Raw genomic sequence first — 14,639 nt, 5'->3', positions numbered from 1 at the left:
AAAAAAGCCATGTGAATTCTCCCTTAAGTATCTGCTACAGGAAAACATCTGTATATTTTTCTTCTGTGAGATACCACATAAATTACTTCAAATTAATTATTTTCTAAATACAAACATATCTTTTCAGAGTGTCAATTAAGATTTTATCAAATAATCTTTTTAAATCACTGTATTCAACAACAAAATTTTTCTAACCTATCCTTCAAGAAAAGATTTTCAAAGTACTGTTTGCCCATTTGTTAAAAATACAGCTGTAAAAGACCAAACCCATTACAATATTTACCCAAATAGAAATCATATATTACCTCTTTCTCCAGGTATGACAGCACAGATTCTGTCTCATTCAGAAGTGCAACACTGCATTTTCCCCTACACAAACATAAGGAAGAATGGTTACTTTGTAATAAGTTCAAATTTGATATTAAGGAAAAAGTTATTTACAAGAAAACGATCTAGATATACTTCAAACTATTACACTAAAAATATAAAAATATTATAAAATATAAAAATGAACACTGTCATACTTTAAAGATAGCAAAATAAACAGCAAAACAACCGAGTAAATGGCTGTACCGACCCACATTCAAATACATTGGAATTCCACCGAACTGAGAAATAGTTTCAGGAATGGAGAAGCAAAGAAGGTGAAGAGGTACTATGGCAAACAGTAAATACACACTCAACTAATAAAGAGGTCTGCATCAATGAAACATCACCTCAAAGTGACTCAAGTCCCGTAAGTTCGGTGCCTAATTTGAAAACAAATAACCCAAACTAGAAAGAATATAAGGTTTTACCAGTGTCCTGTAAAACTAAAGCGCTTTTCTCTTATGAATGGAATTGTTTCTGATAATGAATCGTGGAATTCTATTGATTTCTTCTATGACCACATTAAAATGCTGATGACTACATTTCTGTGCAGGCTCCGGTTATTCAGTAGCGGTACAGACCTGCCCATGTGTAACACCTGTAGCTAAAGCAATGGGAGTTTGACCCCATTACCCCCACCCCTTTCTCATCTCCTTCTCCCCCAACATTGCCTTGGCCTCTAATTCCTCTGTCTCCATCTTCTCTGCAAATAATCTGTAGAATTATTTTTAACAAATGGTATTTTAAAGAAACACACATGGATGTGGATGAAAAATGTTAAGTGTGCTGAATCATCTTGTTAGCAACTGGCATTTTTATGTTATCATTTACAACCAAACTACCATTACATATATATAATTATAATACATACTTATTACCCTTTACATACAGCACCTTGTATTTCATGCACCTAACCTTCAGTTTAGTTGGTATTTACCAGGAGGTTCTAGTGGCATTACACATATGGCTATAGGACCTCTGCCCAGAACACTTGTCTCCCATCTTCTTCTGTCATGGAACAGACCAGCATACAAATATAGAAAGAATAATTGTTTGCAGAGATCTTTTTGACTTTAAGAGAACACCAAAGAAGGTATTGTAAAAACCAGTCTGTTCTTGTCAGTGGATGCCAACTGCTAAAGTCAACCAGAAACACTGAATGCCAATGGCCAAGGGCTGATCATTAGGTGAACATACCCGGCTAATGTTTTATTCATTGCCACTGCACATCCTGAGAAGGGGAGTTAATCCACATATGAAGACTTCAGTACATAACCTCCTGAATTTCTCTTCGTTGTCATACCTGTCAGAAGAACTACACCACCAAAGAGAAATGGTGGAAAGATGAGCGAGAAAAATCTGAGCACAATACACAAGAGCAAAGGAAAAGACTCCTGTAGTAGGAAACCTTTTCTATACTCCACCAGGTCCTTGAAGGTTTCTTTGAAACTTTTGGCCTTGATAGTTCCAGAAGATTCGCTTCTAAAAATTCATTATATGTTGTACCATGAAGTCAGTTTGCCGACTTCATTTTAATGTTTTGTTGGCGTCCTTTTTAGAGCAAAAGGCTAAAAAGGAGTTTACCTTTCCTGCTATTCCATACACCTCTAGAATGCTCTCTCTTCAATACAGCCTATCCTTATTTAACTCCAATTACTGCAGAAACATTCATTGCTTCACTGCCATCACAACTGCAGGAGCATTTTATTGACTGACCTCAGATTTTGTTGCTGGTAACCGAAAAAATTCATTTTATTTCATTAAGAGATGAGCTTAATCCCCCCAGCATGTTCTTTAAGGGAGTGAATTTCTACTTGATGCTACATTTCTTTGAACAGCATATTAACCGTGTCATGGCTGGAGTCACACAGAGGTAACATTTTGTATGTGTATATGACCTCTCACATGCAGAGACTAGAGTCTCAAAAAAGATAACACTAGACATACAGTAGTAGATACCACACTAAAACAAAAAACAAACCAACCACTAAAATCTCCCACATTTGAAAAGAGGTAAATTACAGAATTTTTTTCTAATTTTGACTCTATATATTACAGTTACCAGTTTCTATAATGTAGAAACCTGCAATACTTAATACAAATGTTTTGGAATCTTTACAAAATGAATAAAAGGTTACTGTTTATATATCTCCTCTCTTTTTTCCCCCCAATCAGAGGAAAATCTTATCTGTCTAGTTGTAAATGGTCTACTGGGTTGAACCAAGCATCCAGTTCATTATATTGTCTCCAGCATCTCTCAATCATGGATGCTGAGGAAATTACTTAAGTGAATATCGATTTGCAGTGATGTCACTTAATATTCTCCAACCACCACTGCACTTTTCACCCTTTCTTCCAATACTAATAATCAAAATGCCCTGGAGAAAAAGTTAACATCATTTAAACCACATTACAACAGGACTTGGGAGTTATTTCTTTAAGGCATATATTTGAAAACCCAGAGCTTCTCCACATTTAAATATAAAATATTTTCCTCCTCGCAGTGTTCTGGAACTTCATTCATTAATGTTTTTAAACAATTACAGATAACTGGGACAGATGGAGCTATATTAAATAAATAATCAATGTAACAGGATAAAATCTGACTGTTCTAAACTAGACACAGAAAAGAAAGGGGGAGCTAGCTACCTACGAAAACAAATGAAAGAGAACGTACACTGCATTTACCAGATTATAAAATCAGTTACATAGTGAAATAAAATCATACTCTTTTTGAAAAAACAGTAGGATTTCTGAAAGATTTGAGTATTATTTAGACTGGTAGTGTACAATGCCATAGTTTCACTGTTCTGTTGGAGTCTCCTGCCTGAAATATTAAATTATGCAGCATTTGAGAAATAAAAAAACAAACCTGTAAGAGGAGAGCTGTCTACTGTACTTTCACATAAGAAACCTTCCTCTTATGCAACTGATTCTCTGCTTTAAGCTGTATTCCTCCACCAAGCAGCATTCTTGACTTAACTGGTATCCTCTGGATGAATTACTAGTAAATAGCATCAGAAGGCCTCAGTGATGTTAAGATGACATCTGGTTTTGACCTCTTTCTCAAATTAAAAATATTCAGAAAATTTTTTACTTCCTACAGACTTAGGCAAAATTTAGCTTGTATGAATGCTGAGGGAAAATTTCAGCAACCTCAGCAATGCACAAATAACAGTAAACAACAGAAATAAGTTAGCTTGTATGTTTTCACTTACAATTTAATTCTGATGAGACTAAGTTGTGCCTTCAGAATTCCTTCTGCTCTTAGATGTACTTCATACTTAAACTGGTCACAAAAAAAAAAGTTATTCCACTGAGCTGACAACAATGCCAACAAAACTGTTGCTGGCTGATTTAATAATATTGACAATTCCTGAACATTTACAGCCATGAGCTAAGGGATGCCTGATAAGCTATTTCTCCATGCCTACAATGTACTTCTGTACCACAGGGAATCCCTTCTGTTCCAATACATAAACGAGACCACACATTCTCCCCAAAAAACTGACTTTGGAAAAAGTGCCTTGATTTTGTAGGAAAGGATTTCTTCAAAAGCCTTGGAAAGAAAGTCAGGACCATACAGTCCCAAAACCAAAATACAAATCATCTACAACCAAAACTGCAAAGTATAGAGATGCTAACATAAAGATTATAAGGAAATGATAAGACATTCTGATCATTGTGGTAGATAGAAGTCTCAGTGCAGTGAACATAAGGATTTATTTCCAACCCCTCTCCATTTTTGGGACTATTTTTCATGGAGGGTAGGAGGTGCTGTTTACTGTGGAACAAAGAAAAGGAGAATACAAATAAATTCTAAAAAGTAAATGGCAGCTTTGTGAGACCCTCACAGGTAACACTGTCTTGAGCAATTCAATAAGGAGTTAATGGAAATCAACACTCCACGTGAGATGTCATTTAGTATGCGAGTTCTGAAGGAGAGATTTCAAGGACAGTAAGCAGAGACAGGACCTAATAAACCTTGAAAACTAAAGACAAAAATGTGCCACATTTCAGTGAGATCCAATAGAGAAATGAAAAAGATGTAGGAACATATTTCAGAAAAGACTGTGACAACAATCAATATTTAAAACAGAGAAGTACAAGACTGGTCTTACTAATCTATTCCAATGAAGATAAAAGATGAAGATAACAAGCTCAAGAATTTAAGTAGCTTGAAAATAGCTGTACCAAGGCTATTATACAAGACAATGTTATGAAAAGATTTCAATATAGCCTGTTTAAATAACCTACAGTAAAGTACCAAACTGTCCAGAAAATACACTTAAATGATTTCTTTTTTGCACTGTCTGGGTAATTGTTCTGTAATGAGTTTTTCCTTAAAGTAATCAGAAATATAGATTAAAGTCCTTACCAAATTTTTAAAAAGCTGATGCAAACACTTGTATTTTAAAACTATCAAAATTACTCAAAATAACAGCAACTGTTTCATCTTTTGAAGTCCCTGTTTGTTTCAGCACAGCCCTAACTTTTAAAACAGTGGAAATGTCTACAATTGCTGTTCTGCTGTTCTTGCAGACTATTTCTTTATGTTTTCATCAGATGAGTAAGACAGCTTGCAACATATAAATCTTAGATTTTTTGGAACAGGAGGCATGCAAAAAAAAAAAATTACAGAAAGAAACATAACACTTACTGCTTGTCAACCAGTATAAATGATAGCACTGGAAAAGGCAATGTCATGGGAACAGTATCATGCCACGCAAGTCTCCTACTGGAATGTAGATGCAGCCTGAATGACATTGATGTAGTACAAGAATTCTCAGAACTCATTGCTCTGGGTTCCCACCAAGTCAATGAAACTTGATACGCACTGGTTGTTCAGATACAAGCGGAAGAAAGAAAAAAACATATGCAAGCATGCCCCTACAGACTTGGAAATAACAATTAATTGCCCTCCTGAATATGACAGAATTACGTTGGATAATTTTGTACAGATACACAATTGTATCTTGATGATCTGCACCAAGAAATGTTAGTCTCTCAGCTGAGATTTGGAACACAGAAGCACAAGTCACTAACTAGACAGTCTGAAAATAAAATATCAGGAAAGAATATTAGGAAATATTATGCTTGTGAGAAAAATCTGATTTGATTTTAGCATATGCTGTTACTTCTGTGGCAATCAGAGATTAAACTAAAAAGAAGATGCATACGGAAGAGGGATAGAAAGAAGCACATGCACTAGTAGAACTTGGGAGTAACCGTTCCCATATTCAGCATGAAGTGAAAAGAGGCATAACAAAAGGTACAGATATTGAGTAAAGGAGGAGATAGTTACCTTCAATGACAAAGGTTTTCATGAACTGTCTTAAATGAGAAAGTGTTTTAAAGATTTCCAATCAAACATCCCTTTACAAGCAGACTAAATTGCAATGACGATCACCAAACAACAAAGTAGGAACTGTGGAGTCCAAAGAGCTTCTACTAATTATATCTAATTGATTCCCCAGTTATGGGAAGCCAGTACTAAGAGTACTTGTGTATTTTACTTTGGAACACAGTTTAAGGGGCACAAAATGATGCCAACAGGCACATACCAATGTCTTTATAGCAAATTTCGAGCTCTCAAGACAACAAAGAGATTAACAACTGGGGATCAAGCTGTTGCATAACACATAAGAAAATGAACAGCATCATCAGAGTGATTTAAATCTGCAACAGATCCTTAGCTACAGTTTGACGTTTAAAATATTCAATCAATACCTAGAATTGACAAAAAATATTTGCATTGTATTGGTTCATACTTAATTGCCTCTGTTCATTTACAGGGCCATTTCAAACATGAGGCAAAAAAAACAACTAACAGAAACCATCTGATTGGTGACTGCTACTGGGATCTGTGTCTGACAAAATGATACCAATCTCCTAAAGAGTACAAGATTGTGTATCTGCAGCCACAAGATAAACCAATAAACTTGATATTACCTGATTAACACACTCTTGATCAAATAAAACTAAAACCAGAATGAACAGCAAATTGTTTTATGCACATCTAAATGAACTAGTAAATGCCTGGCATCTAAACATATGCATAGATCATACAGATGGCCCAGGGTTTTTACAATACATGTGGGTTTTAGTCAAAAAATTCAGAGTTTTAATCTTGATTAGAGCTGGAGTACTGATTTTGAGCACTCCAAATTGGTAGGATTTACAGACAGTCTCTTGGAGAAATTGTGCACAACTGACATGGATTGAAAAGTAATTAAAAGGTAAATATTTTCTTGGTGTGGGCACAGTAAAACTACATATTTCAACATCTCAAAACAAACATAACTGTATATGTGTACCTTCTATACACTATTGTAAGAAACTCATGTAATTGATATTTTTTCTTTAGGGATTAATTCATGTTGCAAAGTAAAAATGTTACATTTTAGCACAGCAGCGCCTATGCGCATAAATTGAACAAAAACAGAGAAGGTTGGTTAAGAATGATTTTTCATACAATCAGGAAACCATTCAGGTTGGAAAAGATCTTTAAGATCATCAAGTCCATTAGAAGGTCCCCCAGGTCAGAACCAATGCAAATCACTCCGTGTAACTGAACTTAAAACTTTTGCATCTTATGAAAGGCTCTTGCTTTGCAATTGTATCACCACAGGGAAATATATACTGATTTTCAGGTATTTAAGTAACAGTCTTCCACCAATAAATACACTTTTTCTTACACTGTTACTAGTACTGATTGTTGACCACATCTGAAAACAGGATTCTGGTCTAGACTGAATTTTCATCTTAGTTCCTGTCAGACTATTTCTAATTCTATTGGAAAAGAAAAAAAGGAAAAAAAAAAAAGTCATATATGCTTCGAAAGTCCCTGTGCCCCAAACAAACTCAATCCAGAATGAAAGAAGACTTTGCTCAACAATCCAAATGATCAGGTAAGCACATGTCTATGCAAAGCAAATTCACTCTTTATCCAGTCTGATTTATGCCAGAAAATAAATCAGGCTTATAAGGCTTATCTGACCTATCTGTCTTGAGCTTCAGATCATTTGTTGCATTTTAGTAAAGGAATCCCACATTCAGAAAAAAACTACTTCTCTATATCTTAGTAGCTTGAGGTATCAATATTAGTGAGTCCTGATGAGATGATGAAGAAGAAAGAACAGCAAAAAAGAAAGCTGCATGATAAAACTGAGTCATTTACAACACATTTAAAAAGCATCGCACTCTTACAGTTTGTAAGCACAGCATGTTCTTATGAACTACACATTCTCATGCTGCTTTTTTTGAGATGTCTATAAAGTGGTGCCCATCAAAGTTACTTTAATCTACCCAGGAGCAAGGGTATTATTAAACAATAAAAAAAACCCCATAAACCCCAAAATAAAACGCACCCAAAAAAAAAAAAAATCACCAACCAACCAAAACCAAAAAAAACCAGACACTGTGTTCTAGACTGCATTACAGATCCCAATAATGTCAAAAGAGGGAAACAAAGATTCTTGCAGTTTGATACTTTGGAAGTTTAAGTCCACTTTTTTTGTATTCTTACACATAAGAATATGCAGACGCTCCAAATTTCTTAGTAAAAATTAAAGAAGTCTTCTCATGATCAGACTATTTGGACACTCTCTAGTGTCACAAATGCACAGGCATTCTGAAACAATATTCACATTCTCCACAATCATATTAATCAGCTTTTAATAAAATTACCTTATGCAATCACAATCTTTAAAGGGCTCTTGAAGTCCTTTCTGTGTTGGAACAGAAGCAATAAACCATGCCAAGAGCATCTTAAGACAGTTTGGAGGTTTCTTTTTTGTTTTTTTGTCTTTTGTTTGTTAGTTTTTTAAGTAAATAGTATGTATGATTGATTTCAGAATCAAAGGTCAGAAAGTTTTTCTGAATTAAAGGTCATAGGTATATAGAAAATTTGAATTTGCTGCTTATGTCAAGCAACAAATATAATCCTCTAAGACTGTAAGAGATACTTAGTCTATGCAAGGGCAATTTGAATAAAAATCCCCCATTAAATATTAGGGTGTAGATTTACTAATTATTTGAACAATCCCCATAATGACAAACATCCACATAATGCACAGGTATCATATGCAGCAATGTTGAGTCCAGAAATCAAGCTCAGCAAGAATTTCAGCATTGTGCCCAAGAAAAGCAAAAACGTACTCAGTGCAAACAGTCTCTAAGAAGAAAAAAGAAAAAGCAGAGTGGTGCAAACACACATAATTAGCAACTGATAAAACTTTAAAGATTATGGTAAATTATCCACCACTTGAAAATTTTTCAACTAAGCATGGACTTCTCTCTGCAACACACAATTTAATGCAAGAACAAACACTTGGGATCACGTCAATAGTCCCTGCACATAATTGTGTGGCCTGAATCAGATAAAAGAACAAAGGAAGAGGTCATTACAATACCACTCTTTTTGGTCCCAGGATAGGACTCTTAAAAGCCTATATTCCAGCTTACCAGAAATGTTGTTGAAAGAAGTAATTCAGTAAATTAAATTTAGCAAATTTAATTTTTATTTCTTTAAGATAAATATTTGTAACCCCAGTGTAACTCAGAAAGGCTTCTGACAAACTATTAGCTTATTCTTTAACCCTAACAAAAACCCAGACAATTGTATCAACTAAATTACCAATATAAGAGCAACTAAATATAATTATATAATAATAATAATTATATTTGAAATCCTCTTTCCTGTTTACAGATGGCCACCAGCCTGAAACTCTTCTCCATTCTCAAGCTGTTTTGACTGCCCTGGCACCCAACCACTTCTAGGCCCCCCGGCTCCCAGGGGGGGCAATTTCAAACCATGACAGTCAAATAGGCTGTATATGAGCCTTTTTATTTTGCATAAATTCAAAAAGAAATATATTTTTTAAAATTTTTAGGTGGGTGGGGATTGTTCTTGCAGTATAAAGCAGTCCAAAAGATTACCTGATTTTATTATGATATCTGAGAATGTTTGGACTATGTATGCTTTCCAAACACTTAAAAGTATTATAATAAAAATAATAATAATTAACCAACATAAAAAACCTTCACAACCCCAAGACTGAAACACAGTTATTAGCAAACAAGAACTAAGCAAAGATACTGAAAATGGTAAGATGAACTCTGATGGATAAATAAATTCTTCTACACAACTCATATAAGTATTAAATTTAAGAGCAGTTACAAAGGATCTCAGAAGTTAATGTAAATCTTTCATAACAATCTAAACATGTTTAACACCTTTTAACTCTTGAGAGCTTAAGAATGAAAAGTAAATTTAAAGCCCATGTCAGAAGTCAGATAACTCAGTGCATCTCCAACAAGATAACTATATGCAGATTTTTACACAAAGGACCCATTTTTACCATGTGCTAAGTTTTATGATGAATTTTACAACACTGGCAAACAATTTCAACTTTCTGACAACTTTCACCATTTTACCCCCCCAGTACCTTCTCATGCCTTTCCAAAATGCTGTACTTGGTAATGCTCAAATCTCTGAAATGCCAAGTTAAAGTACACAGCACTGGCTCAACTCAGCCCCTCTCTGGGACTGGCATTGCTTATAGGAGCCACCTGCACAAATCCTGGGAGCATTCACCACATGACATTAGTGAAGGAGAGTGGCTCAGTGAGTCTGGCTGGCAGCATAACTGTTACAAGGACATGTGGGGATTACAGAGCCTGGCAAAACTGCATCTGTAACATGCAGGGATTAGGAAGGAAGGAGATAATCCACTGGAGGGGTGTTAACTGACCTCACACATTTGAGCAGACAGGAGAGGCAACAGCTTCACTTATAACTTGACAAGTGGGCACCAAGGTAGCAAATCCTGCCTTTGACCCCCAGACCAGTACATCAGCTTGTACTCTACCCCACACCATGACTCCAGAACAGTGCTGCACTGATCTAGACAATTGCACTTTCTTAAACACATTCCATGGCAAGAACACTGTCCACAAGGCAGCATTGCCATGTTTAATTACTACTACACCACCTGCTTCTAATTATTTTCTAAATCTGGATTTTTCCTCTATGTCAAAACCAATGCCACTCCCTAAAGTTACTGAAATGGTATAGTGACACCTAATGTAAAGGGGAAACAAGATGAAGTCTGAAAAGTCCCAGTATTTCTAACAAAACAAATTACATATCAAAAGAGTTACATATAATGTATATAGCAAAATAAAAAGTATCAGAATAAGGAATGAAACTGTATTTCAGTAATTCAAGAGCAAACAAATTACATCAGAATTATTCAAAGCTCAGAGTTGCAGACCAAAGAGCTTCAGAGTTAGACAAACACACCAAAGAAATCTAACCTACTAAAATAACATCAGGTAACTCAACTGTGAAGTAACAGCACCAGGTATATATAAATGAGACATCACCATATTTGTAATCATGAACTAGAACAAAAGTAACCTCAGTGACAGAGTTTTTTGGAGGGGTGGAGGTATAATTTCCTCTACTGTTCAGTTTGAAAAATGTAAAAAGAGTAAAGTTAAGAAAAGAAGAAAGACAAAATGAAAGCAGGAAAACTGTATTAGTAAAAATTAAATAAAACCATACCAGGTAAAATACTTTTATTCCCCTAAATTGCAACACAGAGGCAACCAAACTCAGTTTCTTTTCTTGGCTGAAGATGTCAGTAAAATTTCCTAGGTCTGTAGCTGCAAAAACCCTCCTCCATTCTCTTAAAATCACCTTTGGCTTTCCCCTCTTCCTTCCAAAGGGACTGATTTTTTAGTGTTCTTACTCTTGAGAGAACTGATTTCCAACCACCAATCTCTATAACACTATACCATTTATTTTCTCCTGTAAATCCAATTGTTCCTATCTAGGGGCTAAAACTGCAGGTGCCAAGACCAAAGGCCCAACATGGAGCTATGTAGACTTTTATTGCACAAGTATCTGCTTGCTTTCTATATGGAGAAAACTGGCTTGGTAGCCCAGTGACAGTCAGAGAATGTCATCCACCCTGACTTCAGTAAGGCCTGCATTGTGTTCCAGTGTCCTTTAACCAGACTGGAAACATAAGGATCAGGTAAGCAGACAATAAGCTGGAAAAAAACTAGCTGGACCCTCAGCATAATGAGTGATACTACATCCAGCTGGCAACTGGGGCCATCTCTGAGTTTCTGACCCTGGGACCAACAGTTTAATATCTTTAATAACCTGAATATACTTTTAACAAGTCTGCAGATTATATTAAATTGGATTTGTTCACTCTTAAGGTATAAGAACTAAACAGAGAAATTCTACTGCTGTGTTCCATTACCTAATAAAAAGATAGATAACTAAGATGGAGCCAGGCTTCTTTCAGAGAAGCACAGTGATAGGACACAAGGTAGCAGACTTTCAACAAGTGAAATCCCAAATCGATGACTGGGAAAAAAATTTCACCACAACAGTCATCAAACTGTTCACAGAGAAGCTGCAAAATCCGCATCCTTGAATATTCTTGAGTACTGATGGGAGACAGAGGAATACCACCTTCACAATATTTCTACAATATTTACTGGAAAAGTTGACTGATAAAAGTTATGAAAACTACTGAGAATCACAGAATGTGAACATTAGTAAGTTAAAAAGCTAAATAAGAAATACTTTGCAGAGTATTTTCCTTCTTGTTTCCTTTTAAAACAGAGTTAAGGTTGTTAAAACACCATTAGTCTACATCGAGCTTGTTCCAGAATTCATCTGGTAAAGGTCTTAGTAACTCGTGACAGCACAGCCCTACAACATTCATCTGTTCTGAAAAGTAGATGCAAGTCATCACTCTGCATTTGCCTGCTGTGTTGTGCAGCATGTACTATGAATTCATGTTTTTTTGCCTTCTTTGTGAAGTATATACTGGAGAACCTCTATTGCATTTGCTCCCTGAGTTGTGAGGTGAAAAGACATTTACAATACTTCTTCTATGTAATCTTCCCTCTGCAAAGAGAATACCTTATTTCAATATCTAAATGTCAAAGTAAGGAAAAGAAACTGCACAGGATTATTATCTCCATGCTACAGTTGGAGCAGTAGAGGTTTGACAGTTAAACGACTTTCTCAAAGTCAGAACAAGTATCTGAATCAAGCATGGGAAATTAAGACAAAAATTTCCAGCTTGTAGGTTTCGTGTTGTCAGTGAGAGAGATAAGCAACACATTTGCCAATAAGAGAGAAAATACATATATACATATAAAGTGTTTCTCCTATTGGATAATATATACTTCTTTTTGGTGGCTTCTAGACATTTATGGCCTGAAATAGCTGATGGGAGTTGGATGTAATGAGAAAATGAAAATTCCTTTAGAATGCAACGTAAGAAACCTTGTTTCACACTTAGCTACACTCCCCCTTGTCACTGTGCTCTGTTCCATTTCTAGGTTCATCATCCCCCCCCATACCAACACACACACCAAAAAAAAACCAACCAAACAAACAAACTTTCTTGACTACTAAAGCAGAGATGACATGAGTGTTTGCATCAGTTACAGATAGAAGTCAACAAATCCTTTCTGAGCTTTAGCAAGCTTCTTTCTACTTTAGCATTAGGGCAATTTAAAACAATACTTGAAATGCTTTTGCAACATTTAGCCAAAGAATCATGACTTCTTCACAGTTACTGAAGTAAGCTGAGGTAATTTTACTTTAAAGTGTGTGCAGCCCTAAAATGCAGATCCGATTATTGAGCCACTGTCTCCTTTCCAAACCCATCTCCAATTTCCCTGGCCAGACAAAATGGTCAAAGTTCCTTTGGCCAGCAGATTAAAAAAAGAACTCTTCCAAAGTAGTTACAGACTGATTTTATACCAAATTATCAACTGTTGCTCTAATTTACAAGCCAGAGCTCTGAGACTCTTGTCTCTTCTAAGGCTCAAACATCAAGTAACAGAAGGAGAAACCAAAGGTGCTTGTAAAGCAGTTCACGGGACAATCTGACACAACTCAGGTAAGATCAATTATACCCTTTTGCAAGGCAAAGGCTGACGTGTTCAGGCAGGTGGGCTACTGGCAGACAATCCATCCCAGCAGAACACGCAGAGAAATGGTATCTACTACTTCTTACCTGATATGTGTTGCCGGGAGGGACTCATACTGGCGAGAAAGGAAAAGCTCTCTGTGCTTCAACTGATGCTTCTGTTTATCAGTCAAATCAACCTCAATTGTAGTTTCAGACTCTTCTTCAACTTCTTCTGCAGAGAAGCAGAGCGTAGGTCGAAATTAACTCTGTTGCATAACATCATTGCAGCCATTTCACTTGACATCCCCCCCACCCCTTAGCAACCTCCTTTAGTATTTCAAAGAAAAGATGAGTTTAACAAGACTACAGTTTATGTAACTTGACAGAATATTAAGTATTTTGAATTATACACTTCTACTTTAACTCTTTAAAAATTATGCTCCTCTCTTACTGTACTACGCATTGATGTCTTTCACATAGCTTAAAAACAATCCTGATATTACTCATTCTTTTTTCATCTTCTTTCATCTGTTTTTTCTTTCTGGCTTGTTGACCAGTCCTGGTTTTCATTTTCTGTTGCTAATATTATTATTACTAAAACTTTTACAGAAGTCCTCGGGAAAAGCATACTTTCTATGAACAGAAATTTACTAAATACAGTTGCAGCCTAAGACTGCAAAATCACAGTTTAAGAAAACTGAAAAAAGCCTACTGTCTTCCACTACGTTAACCTTATTAGATACAGACAATAAATGCAGTGTATTTTCACGTTTAAGTAGGATTTAAAATTATTTCTATTTTAAGCAAAATAGGAAGAAATAAAAGCAGATACTAGAAAGAGTCACATAGAGAGTTAAAGAGTAACGTTCACAGTGCTTGCTAACACATTTGAGCCTTGCTAACAATGACAGGCTCTTCAAAACAGCTACCCTGGGATCTACCCTGGCTGAAATCTGCTTTCCTAGTGGATTCTTTGGACATGGGGAACTTGAATCTGTCCTTCCTCTAGCATTCCAGAAAGGGCAAAAAGTGTCTCTGAATAATGGGTGCAAAAACATAGACCCTTTAATAACTTCTTTAAGATTTGGCAATTTTCTACCTGGCAAATTATCCATCATCTGCAAAACCAAGTGTACTTTACAAAATACTTCTCAGAAACTAAACAACAGAACCTCAGAATGAGGTAGTATTTCATGTACCTACAACAGATGACATCATCTGCTCTACCAATAATAACCATTTTTACAACCAACCTACAGACACTATTTCAAAATGAAGCCTGCCTGCATCCTCATGGCAACCACAGTTCTCTCCAAA

General features: G+C 35.8%; 1 protein-coding gene across 2 annotated transcripts in view; it reads right to left on the bottom strand.

Moving 5' to 3' along the window:
- Window positions 1-14,639, bottom strand: part of MTA3 (metastasis associated 1 family member 3) — a 133,209-nt gene that overhangs the window by 97,018 nt on the left and 21,552 nt on the right. For both annotated transcript variants that reach the window (XM_032682889.1, XM_032682890.1), the window contains exons 4-5: window positions 13,428-13,554; window positions 306-369 (exon numbers count right to left, since the gene is read on the bottom strand). In XM_032682889.1, coding sequence (XP_032538780.1) covers window positions 306-369; window positions 13,428-13,554 — 191 coding nt within the window. The remainder of the gene's footprint in view (window positions 1-305; window positions 370-13,427; window positions 13,555-14,639) is intronic.

Source organism: Chiroxiphia lanceolata, chromosome 3 (assembly GCF_009829145.1).
Source record: "Chiroxiphia lanceolata isolate bChiLan1 chromosome 3, bChiLan1.pri, whole genome shotgun sequence".
Lineage (NCBI taxonomy): Eukaryota > Metazoa > Chordata > Aves > Passeriformes > Pipridae > Chiroxiphia > Chiroxiphia lanceolata.
The sequence above is the reverse complement of the archived record's forward strand: the minus strand, read 5'-3'. Positions and strand labels throughout refer to the sequence as shown.